Below are 12,799 nucleotides of genomic sequence, written 5' to 3'. Positions count from 1 at the left end.
TCACAGTTTTTGGTCCCCACAAATGTAGCTAAACCTGGCCCACACACACACACACACACACACACACACACACACACATACACAGGTTTTCTTCTTAAATGTATCTTTTTAAGGTATCTCCATATAACAGAGAGTCGTGTAATTAATATCAACACAACAAACTCAGCTTTCTGTATAGTAATGTACAAAAAGATAATTTTGCTGAAGCGAAAAAACTTTAATTGGCTTTTTGAATTTCCTCAAATCTTAAGATTTGTTTTAGTGCTTGAAATGAGTTTACCATAGTATTAGGTTATATATGAGTCAAATAGTAAATAAACGTCTAAAATGACAATTTGGAATATTGCTTTTTGGGTAGGAGTTTTGTCCACCACGTTTGGACGTGCAGGTGCGTCTTTCGTCCTCAGAGGATTAATGCAGGGGTGTCAAACTCAACTTCACTAAGGGCCACACCGGAAAATGAGAATAACATCAAGGGCCAGACATGTAGAGTTTATTGACTTGCTTTAAGTTATTTGAAAAAGGTCAAAAGGTCAAATATGATTGACTGTATTATTGCTGGAATCATATAACCTTCTCACTCACTGTTGGGAAAAAGTTCCTTAGCCATCATAGAGTTAAGCAAATCAAGCTAAACTGTTTCAAGGGCCTGACTATGCAAACTGACCGGTTGTGTCGTGATCTCAAAATGTCAAAGTCATCAAATCTGCTAAGATTCTTCTTCGAGTGTCACGCACAGTTTCTCGTATTTTGGTTTTGGTTTTTGATTTGAATGTTTGGAGGTGTGTTGACCACAAGCTCATGGCTGTCGGTTTCCCTGCTTTTTCTCAGCTGAGATTGGTTGTTGTTTGTGCCACAGCAGGGGCCGATCACGGAGCAGAACTTCGACAGCTATGTGAGCACCCTGACCGACATGTACACCAACAAGGACTGCTTCCAGAGCCCCGAGAACAAAGCTCTGCTGGAGAGCATCAACAAAGCTGTGAAAGGCATCAAAGTCTGAGGCTCGACACACACTAACACACAGAATGCAAACTGTCCTGAAGTGCTGGAGCGTGAAGGAGGTGGATGTGGAGGGACGGGGAGATGAGGAGAGAGATGTACTCTACAAGTACTCTACAATATATTGAAGTATGATTCAAAAACAAAAAAAGGGAATTCAGGTTATTTAAATAAACGGCAACTTATAAGAAAAGATTTTTTTTAAAGAGAAGATCAACCCAGGGAGCACTCTGTTGGAAGAAAAGTGACGCGGACCAAAATCCACACCATGCTGCTGCTGGGATTAAAGGAAGGAAAAGTGATCCTTCAGTCAGAATGGATGGAAAAGAAGAATAATGTTACTAGAAACAGTATCTGGGTTATTTTTTTTTTTAAATATGCTGTATTGTTTACCTGTTGTCTCTCTGTTGTGTCCTTAACTGTTTCTGGAGAAGCGGTTCACTGTTGAGCGGTCAATCCGGTTTTTCACGCTTCATATCAACTGAAACACAGAAGGAACGCAAACACATGATGGCTTACAGGAGCTCGGCCACGTGAAGAGGAGGACACGGATGAGTTGGAGACTCTCAGTGCTGTCCTGTAGCACACATAGGACTGTGTGTGTGTGTGTGTGTGTGTGTGTGAGTGTGTGTGTGTGTGCGTTCACAGAAGGCAGAAGCTCTCTGATTTACAGCCACACACACACACCTCGGCATATGGCGCAAGCGCTACACTGAATTTGTGTTTGTTTTGTTGTATGACTGATGTCAACAGCACAATGTTGACTCAGTTTGGGGGGGTTGGGGGGGGGGGGGTTTGGGGGGGACAGCTGATATCATGATTTCAAAAGAAGCAAATTCCTCCTTTTATTCCTTTTTTTAACTGAAATGATAATAGTAATAGTGTGCACACATTTCAAATTCAGTTTGTCATATCAATAGTATTTATCAACATAGGAATTGCACTTCATTTCAATGAATAGTTTTGTGGTACAATAATGATTGTTATATATGAATTATTTAAACTTATGAGCTTTTAAATTGTAACTTATTGCCATTTATGTTATTGAGGTTTATTTATTTGGAGCAATCTATTTATTAACTTTGTTTTGTAAGACACACACAAAAAAGCATCCTTATTGATTATCGTGGTCGAAGCGATTTGCAGATGTCGTATGTCAATATTTTAAGAATCTATATAGATAACTGACGAGGCATATATTGTTTTGAGTACTTTTTAAAAACCTTTTTAAGTGCAGATGTTTTTATAACTGACAAAATCTTTTGATAATTTTACAAAAAAAATCTTATCTTTTGGGGTTGTTCTTGTTTTTCTTCTTCTTTGTTTATGTTCTTTCTGTTAACTGCTACATTCAGACACCCACTACTGAGGGGGAAAAAAAGAAAGTATGTATTTATTATTTATTTAATATGAAAGAAATTGACTGATATGGCTGTATATTTATTTTGCTATTTATTTGCGTGATGTGACGGTTGAGTCTGAGTAGTCTCAAAGATCCACTGCTAATATTTAAATAAAGAAACAAAATCCATACAAATACTGTTTGATTACTTAGGCTTTTACCTAGACATACCAGCAGCTGATTGTAAAGACAAACAGTAACCCAACAAAAGCAATCACTGTTCTGTTGCTATCTGATCTCTGTGCGTTTGCTTTTGTCAGGTAAAAGAAAACCAGGAACAGTTCAAAAATTCAAAATGTTACCTCTCCCGAGCGCTTTGTAGCAGCTAGCACTGGCTCACCCAAAACCTCTGTAATGTACCATAGATGCTTAGGTCTTATTTATTATTTTCATCAGCACAATGGTACAGATATAGAGCTCTATTGCAGCAGTGGTTCAGGCTGGATGTATGGGTCTCAAACACACACACACACACACACATACACACACACACACACACACACACAATATAGGATGGCCTCCTTTGACAAACGTCTATCAGATAAACATACACACCCTTGTAGCCTTACTCTAGATTTTAATTTTTTGATGCACAAAGTGCCACTAAAAAAGAAAAAAGAAAAAAAAGAACTCACTTTCTTTCCTGATTCTTCGCATTACTGCAATGTAACAATGTCTGGTCCCGGGAAGACCGAGGCGTCAAGAGAGTGGTGATTGTTTCAGATGCCTTTATTTCTCTGCCAAGATGGCCATTAGTACACTATATATACATTCTGTATAAATAGATTTTAAAGATGCTATATATATGAATATAAACATACATATATTTTTCCAGTGTAATTGTTGACTTGCTCTTCTTCTTCTCTTGTATTACCTTAACAAATGATCACTAGCTGTCTAGAAGAGATGTGAGGGGTGTTATCAATGGGAGGCAGTTACACCTTCTTTAATATCACAAAGACCTGCTCAACTGTGGCTTTAAACATACCATTCACTCAAACTGAAGGCAAAGTAGGCATTATGGTGATACGGTATAATACTTTGGAAGTGTTTTCATTGTAGTTTTTTTTTTTTTAATCCCCATTTCCTGTATTTGTCTGTCCTTAATCCAGAAATGTCAAAAAAACATCTGCTGTATGTTGTACTACTGAATCTGAGAAATAACTGTCAATTTGAAACTAGATGGTTGGCTCTTTGTTCCTAAGTGTCATGTGAGTTCATGTATAGTAAAAAAAAAAAAGAAGAAGAAATGATGATGCCTCTGAATAATGTTCTGCACATAGTGTTTGGCAACATTGTGCAGTTATTGTATTGTTACTAGTTAAGCCTGCTTGCTCTGAGCCCGTTCTCTCTAATGTTGAGTCGAGCAAGTAGGAGACTGTAGTGTAACCTGCCTTTGAGTGATTTGTTGCAGCTACTGTGGTGTACAGTATGAAACCCTTGTGTAACTCTGATGTCAAAGGCATGTTGTAAATGTGCTCTTAGCCAATGTAGAATGAAACTCCTTTTGTGCACTTTCTGAATAACTGTTGAAAATGCCAGCATTTGAGTCTCGACTTGTAAGAAACCCCGATAGATCACGAGCAATAGCAAGTACTCACCTCCGCTGGAGGGCGCATTGCAAAGCATTGCCACACCTGTTTGTTGCTGTTCCCCGTAGAAAACAACCTGTACATTATGTCACGTAGAGACATATCTGTGATTCAGGGGGTTTGGCTCGGAAATGTAGAAAAGAGAAGCGGTACTTTCTTTTCCAAACAAAAAAAAAAAAGAAAAACCAAAAGAGATTGACAGGAAGCAGAGTTTGGTTCTCAGGTGAGCGGGGAGAGCTGCTTGAGCAGAACAGAGCAATGCCATAGGTTGGCCTGTCAGCTGAGGCCAGAGGCGAGGGCAGCTGCTGGATCAAGGCCTCCTGCGAAACAAAATGAGTGTGTGGGAGTGGGAAATTGATTTGCCAGGCTACACAATCTCCCCTTATTTTAGGAGGGGGCGTTTGTTGCATAAATATGTGTCCATCACTCAAAATGAATGTCAAAGCTTTTTATGACTTTTAAACCCCAACCCCACCCCTCTCCCACCCCTTCCCCGTGTCTTATGTAACCTTTCCTCAGGAAAGATCATTTTGATGCATTTGGTTAACAAAGTAGTATATTCTTCCTCTCTTGAAAATGCACGAGAATACTACCCAAGAGTGTTAAGACTGTGAATATTCTCCTAACTTATTTATTATGTCATGATCCCTTTTAAACTGCTTGATGAAATTGTCTACCGAGGTATGTAAATGAATAACACTGAGGCCATGAAAGTGGAGCAGTTTTAAAAAAAATGTCAGCTGAGAAAGCAAATGTAGCCTACTGTTGGTTCTGCGCCCACGCACCGTCCTCCATTTTACAGTAAAGTACTGCATGATGGCGTGAAGAGTTGTATTACTCTAAATAGCAAAGACATTGGAAAACAAACTGATCGCGGCCCAGTTTTCTCTAAAGCACCTGGAATGAAAACAAATTTAACATGATGACACTTTTCAGGAAAAACACAAAAACCCAGCCCAGACCAAAATCCAGCTGTGTGTTTACGGGGGTGGGGTGGGGGGGGCATGTTGGCATCCTGGTTCCATGTTAGGTACAGATGTATGCTTGCCAAGAGCAGAATGGTCACACTTTGATGCACACACCATGTAGAAAATGACTCGATAGGATTGTAATACGATAGGACTGTCTAGTTGAGTGGCACTTTTCATCAAGCTGAGCAAAACCAAAAGCCCCCAAACCCAATCCCCGACCACCTCCACCCCCCCACCCCCCGCCCCACGCCCCCCTGCTGTAGTTACAAGCCGTGTGGTCTTATCATGTGTGCCTTTCTCTCTTCACCCATTTCAAGATATGGTATGTTTACACTTAGCAAACCTGGTTCAAATAGTGTTGACAACATTTGGTCTGCATCTCTAACCCAATACTGTGGGGGTACCTGGGGTGGTGGTGGGGGGGTGTTACTATGTTTAGGGATATAAAGTAAATGTGTCTTTTACATGCAAGTAGAGGCCATTTTGTGACAGATATAGAAAACAACAAGCTTCTGTTAGGAAAACAAAGAAACTGTGATCTCATTCTGTCGATTCAGGTACCAAACTGCATGGCCAGTTTCTGGGAAGGAAATCTGAAGAGCATCATCATCATCATCATCATCATCATCATCATCCTCATCCTCATCTTCATCCTCATCATCCCTAGATAATGCATCAGTGTGCAGGGCGTTATTTTGAAACATATGGAAGTCTCTGTACATATTTGTATTAAGAAGAAACAGTGTTATTGTTGTTGTATTGCAGACAAGTTGAAAAATGGCAAAAAAAAGAGAGAAAAGTTTGTGACAAAGACAAAAAAAACAACTTCCACAGCCAAGGGTTGTCCCGCTAGCACATTTTTACAGAGATGAGCTATTTTTACTGGTGATTTTCTAGGCATTGATATTGATATCCTTTAAAAAAACAAAAAGTACAAACCTTCCAAAATTACAAGCACTTCCACAATGATAGATTGTATGGTCAGTTTTGTTACTTTTGTAGATGTGGTCGTTCCTTTACTACTGCACCGTTTTGTAAAGTGGGACAGGCCTTGGCTGTGTGTCCTCGGGGTCTCATGATGTTTTTGTTGGGTTTTTAGTTGTTGTTTTTTTTTTAAATTGGGAAGTAAAACACTGTAGATGGGCCGGATTTGTGACTGTGTGTTTGTGTACTTGTGTACATGTTCCCCTGTTCCTGTGTCAGTGTTATAAACCAGAGAAGTGATGTCAGTTATTGTTGGGGTATGAACCATTTTAAATGTTCTCTATGAAATACACAAATAAAGAATCATAGACAAGTATGACTCTGTCCAATCTCTCTGTGTTTGTGCTCTTGTACGTCTTTCTTTGTCAGGACCTATTTGAGTTTTAGGACTTGGGAGCGAGGACGTTTTTGCAAAGTGAGGACATGTTGGCCAGGGCTTACTTATGGAGAGTTGTTTAAGTATTACAACTTGGTTTTGGGTTATGGTTAGGGTTAAGTTAAGGCAGTGGTTCCCAAACCTTTTCATGTGAAGAACTCCTAAACTGACACAAATTAGACCACGGACCCCCAATTGATGATATTTCATCCCAGGGTCCCTCCTCTGACAGGGTTTTTGCTTCTAAATGTTTGATTACAGCAAGTGTATAAAAACCACCATCAAAATAGCCATTGTGCTACTTATGGATTGAAATTAGAATAAACAATTTAGTGGAAAAAAGATTCCCCCTTTCTTTTTTCCACTGGGGACCCCCGGAAACACCCTCATGGACCCCCTTTTGCGAGCAACTGGGTATAGGGAGTATGAAATGCATTGTGTCCTTATGAAGGTCCTCCCAAGTATAACAAAAAAGAGAGAGGCTCTCAGTCTTGCATGGCATTAACATCAGGGCTTGTGCATGAGTTAACTGAAGTAAATTGTATATTATGTATAGACACACACTCACACACACACACACACACACACACACACAAACACACACACACACACACACAGCTTTCCTGAACAAAATGGGGGGCTTTTAGTGTGCAGTTAATATGCAGTTACATGTAGTTTGCATGTTGAACAGCGCTGACATCTGCTGGTATTATTAGTAAATGAACATGTTGTGCAGTGAGTATTTATTTTAGAACTTTGTCTCTCTTCAGTAATCCTCAAATGAAAATCATTTATAAATGTTTTTTTGTGTTGAGGGTTGTCAGTTTGATCTGGCCCTGGCTTCGGCACTGAGTGGTATTAGTACAACGTAATAATGATTATAGAAAAGTACCATTTATGTGGTATAACATATGGACAGGAATGCTTGTGATACATTTATGAGTGATCAGTAAACCATATACTTTGTAATATAATAAAATACTTTGTATGATAATTATAAGAAACCTTTACAATATGTAATGCAACACAACCATACAAACTCAAATTACCATTTAGCGGAATCAACGAGTTTTTTTTATTACAAGTGTTTCTATAGGTCTAGCAACCTATTCCGTAGGTCCTTTTTTACTGCAGTTTTGAACGACTCAAGTGTTACTAATGATAATAACTCTATTCTATTTTAATCAAGTGTCCCAGTAAGCCATGAGTGTGACAGTGAGCCAGCAGGAGCCTGAAACTAAAGCAGCTATATGGATTTCATCATTCATTTTATTCTTCCACCTGTGAGTTTCCTACTGTGAAATATCAAAATGTCTGCTATAAAGAAGGCCATTAACTTAGGTCACTAGCCGGAGGCCATTCCAACCACACAGCGACAACCGAAGCTTATTTAATTAAATTGTTAATTAAAATCCAATGCTACAGTTAGTTTCTCAATCCATTACAGCACACACAAGGCAGCCCTTGTCTGACCTGTAATAGATTGAGGCTGGTCTCAGATAAAAACAGATAACAGACTCAGTTGTGATTGGCTGAGTCACGTGGTAAAAATAAAAAAAACTCCATAAAGGCCCTATATATAGATTTAGATTAGAGGCACAAAGCCATGACGAAAGACTACGATTGTGTTGCAAATAATCAGTTGTTAATCGACTGTTTTTTTTTAATCGTTCATGTGTATGTCCTCTGTTGGTTTTTAATCGCGTCTGACCCTTAGCTGCTCCTGCAGCTGAGAGCAGAATGTAGGCCATGCTCCTCTGGCCGTTATTTTGCGTATGTTACGTCTGACGTCAGCGCGTCTGCTGGCCGAATGTTTACATCCAGCAGTGCTTCTGTTCTTCTGACTGGATCTTCACAACAACAAACGGCTGAACACAAGGAATCCCGCTAAGACAGAGCATATCAGTCGGCATTTTCCCAAGGTATTAGCTTTCCCGGGCTCCAGCGTGGAGGCGCAGTGAGGACCAGGGGTTGGTTTCTGCTCCAGCAGCAGTTAACGTTAGCTCTTCTTTCTCTCATTCTTGTCTCGAGCTGTCTTCTCTCCCAGCGAAGACGAGAATGCGGTTATTTCTGTTTGTGTTGACCTTGCCCCCGCATGGGACTCTGTAACATATGTAATATGTCTTTTTTGTTGCTTATTCCAGACGGTTGTTGGACTAAAAAAGGATTGAATATGAGTTTTTATTCGAATTCTTATCACCTGAGTGGCGCAAACAGCAACCGCAACAACGTGCACGGGCTGTGGACGTAAGCGCCGCGGTGCGATGAAAGCGGCTGCGGTTGCATGTCTGGGCGTGACTTTTGACTCTCCTTATACACGACGTAGAAGGGCCGTGATAGCTAATTTACTAAATCAGGGAATGAATTTCGAAGCTGAAATGGCAGTGTTTTTATAGGAAGTGTGTACCCTTCTAGCCTACTAAACCACTCGGTTTGTTACAGACTGGGCCACAGCGCCCTCATGAGGCCATGTGTGTAAACCTCCTGAAGAAGAACTATGATTTCCCCTTCCATTATAAGGTTTAGGCGTTTGGGGGCACTACCTAAGATAAGATAAATGAATGCCAGATCAAAGGGATAATCAAAACTATCTAACTATGTCGACTTATTTAGCAAGTTTAGCATTTTTTTTTTGCAAAAAGTAGCATTTTCTAAACACACATGCACACACACACCAAAAATGTGCACCCAGGTCTTCCACAAACCTAGGAAAAGCACTGATATTCACAGGGGATAAAATCTCGTTGTGCTTCGATTTGATTTGCTTCCATGAAAAGTTTTTTTCTGGTTTTAATGCAGCAACTGGTGTTTGTTGCTTTTATTGATTCTGTGCCCGGAAAAATTCTCTTCATCTCAACTCAAGGGGCATCAAAGGCATGAGGGCCATTAATATGTAAATGCTCACGCCCCTTTGTTCTTTTATAGCCACATCATGGCTATGGCCAGCATTTGGCAGCCAGTGTGCACCCTGTGATCTCCTGTCCTCTGGCATTGCCCTCTGGTGTTGTTTTTAACACCACCCTGAACCACTGCTGCAGCCGCTGCAGCATTCATGCCTACAGCTGTATCCTGCTCCCAAAAGCTTCATTTAGGCCTCTACATGGTTGGGTCAGGCTTATTTGTGCATAACGTCTTCAGAGCTTAATGGTGGATGCCTTTTGGACTACACTACACCACTACTTTGAACCTTGCGTTTTGACCGGGTGTTGATTGTCTTGGAGTTTATCCAAGTTTGACACACTTTTGAAGGGATCCTTTCCATAATGTTGCCAGACACGTTAATCTGAGCCTGTCAGTGGCAAAACAAGCACTTCTGTGAAGGTAAATACAAGCTGGACTATTGGCTTTTTAACTTACATTGTAGCTTGTTTAGCCGCTGCCGACTGAAGCGATCTTGCTTAATACTGGACCAACATCCAAGCTTGCTGTTCCTATCTGTCACTTAAACACAAAAACATAGTAAAATAGGGTCCAGGTTGAAAAAAAAAATACGGACCAAAGGACTTTAACGGGAGTTTGGGTATTTGCAGTTCCCCATTTTTTGTAATTTATTGACAAAAGGGATTTAAAACAAAAAAATTGGTCCAGTATTTAGCGAGATGCCTGTAACTGAAATAATGAAACAGGCTGTAATGTAATCCCATTCTGTTCAACGTGAATGTACCGTGTGCTGTTTTTGCCACTGACAGGCTCAGATTATTTTTCTTCTGTTTGACTTCAGGGAAAGATGGAGGCGTTGTCGTAATCCTGCTATCATCTTGTGTGTAACTTTCTGATGCCAGGTCAACACATGACTTAAATGAAATGAAATAACAAATAGAAAAAGATTTACAGACTCCCTTTTAAATTATGTAAAGAGTAGGTTTGAGAGTAAACAAGTACCGAAGTCAGAAAAGAATGGATTTGTCCTTTTTGAACAAAAGGACACACGTTTCTATTGATTTTTTTCCTCTCTAACCAAGATGAAAGGGTTTGAGAATGTGTGCAGCAATGCTAACTTACTGTAGGTGATTTCTAACACATAATTCTTGTCATATGCCTGCAGTCAACATGGGGGGAGCTGTAAGTGCTGGTGAGGACAATGACGACTTGATTGACAACCTGAAGGAGGCGTACTACATCCGCTCAGACCTGGTGGAGCGGGCTTTCCGAGCTATCGACCGGGCTGACTATTACCTGGATGAATACCGGGACAATGCTTACAAGGTGAGCAAAAACAATAAGTCCGTGAAATCTCCCAACCAGGGTCCAAAGAAATCCACAGCATGCATGATATACAGGACATACACCTTTCAGATGAAAACACTGGTGGATGAAGAGATTTTAGTTTTGTTTTTAAGGGCACTTTGTATGATAGGCGGAAAGATTTATGGGTATAACCAAAGCTGGGTATGGTATACTATTGTTGTTGTTAGGACTTGGCTTGGCGGCATGGAAACATCCACCTATCTGCTCCGTGTATCTACTCTGAGGTGATGGAGGCTTTGGATCTCCACCCTTGCCTCTCCTTCCTCAACCTCGGGAGTGGGACTGGCTACCTCAGCACCATGGTCGGCCTCATATTGGGTATGTGGTTAACTGCGGTAATTCAGCATGTAGTGTCTATATTGGTGTTCTGGTAAACATGTGGCGGTGTGAAGGTTGCAGGCACACCTGTGTGGACTGGAGAATATGGGTTCAATTTCTTAAGGCTCTATTAACTTGCCTGGATACACAATATGTCTTTTTTTTTTTAAAACAACACAACAAAGCCATGTTTCCACCAAGCAATGTCATGTAGTATCTGTAGTAACCTGTACAGTACATGTACCTTAACTGTAAACACTAGATCAGTTTTACGCTTCCATTGCAGACAGTCCTTTTTAATCTAGACAGGGTTGTGACTCGGCGGTAGCAGCCATGCACGGAGAAAAAAACGTTTCATTTCTTCAGTTCTCGTTTTTTATCCTCTTCAACGATGATGCAGGAGAACGTCTGCACCTTCTTGATCATTGACAGAATGGTGTTGCACGCTGACGTTTTAGAAAATAATAACTCGGTCTCCCATTATTTTAGATTGAGCTCTGGGAAACACCCAGTAAGACACTTGTTAGCCGACCTGAAATACTCTAAGTTGCAATATGGAAAAAATCCTCAAATGTACCCAGGGGCTTCACCACGCTTTTACAATTAATAACTAAAATGTTATATTTCATTCTTAGGCACTTTGTCCATGTAAGAAAACAAGCCAATCTTCATTTCAAGAGTATAATTAATTTTAATATATTGGAGTCACAACAGCATAGTGTTTTTTCTAGGACTTTTAAGAGTACGCGTGTGTGCATGCGACAGAGAGGGGAGAGCGAGAGCTGCAGAATGAGGTCTCTCTACAGTACTTTAAATCCCGGTGTTTAGCTTTCCACCCATTGCAGCTCTAATAGGGGAAACCAAAATTGCACGTTTCTAAATATAAAATCAAGAGGGTGTCTAACTACGCATGTAAGCGTGGGTAATTCAAAGTGTGATCTGTGGTGTGCTCCCTGTTCCAGGACCATTTGGAGTGAATCATGGGATAGAGTTACATGCAGATGTGATTGAGTATGCTTATCAGAAGCTCGACTCCTTCATCAAAACCAGCGACAGCTTCGACAAGTAAGTGGCCATCTGTGTCAGGGACAGTTCCTTGTGTGACTGCACGGTGTTGTTATCCAATTCTCCTTTGGGATTTTTAGTCATTTACTACTTTTGCATACTTTTTAGCTACAAAAACCATTCAAATATCAAAATGTTCAGCTCTAGAAAGGACATTTGTGCTTGTTTTCAACTTTTCTCCGCCATTTAAATTTGTTTAAAATGTTAAGCTTTTTTAATTTTTACGTTGTAAGTCAATGGAGCAACTTTCAGCTATTACAAATGTGTTTGTAATAGCTTTGTTATCATTGCTTTGTTTAAATGTAGTGCTTCTTTAGGCTTTTACTTTTTAATCATTTCTTTTCAACATACTATACTATGACTTTTTCCACCATATATTTACTATGACTTTGTATCAATTTTTTGACATACTATGTCCTTTTTTGTCACTTTTTTTTTAACATACTATAGTATTTTCCAACATGCTTTGCTTTGACTTTTTCCGATATATCACTTTTTATCACTTCTTTTTGACATACTGTACTATAACTTGTTTCCACCATATTATACTATGACTTTTTTTCCACATACTAAACCAGGACTTTATCACTTTTTTTAACATTCTGTGACTTTTTAATCACTTTTCTCGACATGCTGTACACTTTTATGATCATATATTTGATCTATATTATTACTTTTTTATCTTTCTTTTTGACATACTATACTATGACCTTTTTATCACTTTTTCGACATATGACTTTTTTGACATACTATATTATCAGTTTTTAAGCACTTTTTTCAACATACTATCATATGACTGTCTAATAATTTTTTCTACCATTTTATAATATGACTTTTTCCG

At 39.7% G+C, this 12,799-nt stretch overlaps 2 protein-coding genes across 11 annotated transcripts in view; both read left to right on the top strand.

Moving 5' to 3' along the window:
- Positions 1-5,757, top strand: part of LOC117947103 (myelin transcription factor 1-like) — a 105,537-nt gene extending 99,780 nt beyond the window's left edge. For 8 of the 10 annotated variants that reach the window (XM_034875703.1, XM_034875704.1, XM_034875705.1 and 5 more), the window contains one exon: positions 860-1,190. In XM_034875703.1, coding sequence (XP_034731594.1) covers positions 860-1,003 — 144 coding nt within the window. In that variant the 3' untranslated portion in view covers positions 1,004-1,190. Of the gene's footprint in view, positions 1-859 lie in introns of all 10 variants that reach the window. The other 2 variants (XM_034875702.1, XM_034875701.1) reach the window with 2 other exon arrangements.
- A 2,227-nt stretch (positions 5,758-7,984) lies between these two features.
- The window catches only part of LOC117947978 (protein-L-isoaspartate O-methyltransferase domain-containing protein 2), a 10,045-nt gene continuing 5,230 nt past the window's right edge, over positions 7,985-12,799 (top strand). Inside the window, exons 1-4 of the mRNA XM_034877382.1 lie at positions 7,985-8,249; positions 10,373-10,533; positions 10,743-10,893; positions 11,856-11,958. Of these exons, the coding sequence (XP_034733273.1) occupies positions 10,378-10,533; positions 10,743-10,893; positions 11,856-11,958 (410 nt within the window). The 5' untranslated portion in view covers positions 7,985-8,249; positions 10,373-10,377. The remainder of the gene's footprint in view (positions 8,250-10,372; positions 10,534-10,742; positions 10,894-11,855; positions 11,959-12,799) is intronic.

The sequence above is a fragment of the Etheostoma cragini genome, chromosome 7 (genome assembly GCF_013103735.1).
Source record: "Etheostoma cragini isolate CJK2018 chromosome 7, CSU_Ecrag_1.0, whole genome shotgun sequence".
Lineage (NCBI taxonomy): Eukaryota > Metazoa > Chordata > Actinopteri > Perciformes > Percidae > Etheostoma > Etheostoma cragini.
Note: the sequence above shows the minus strand (reverse complement) of the source record. Positions and strands in the feature narration are given on the sequence as shown.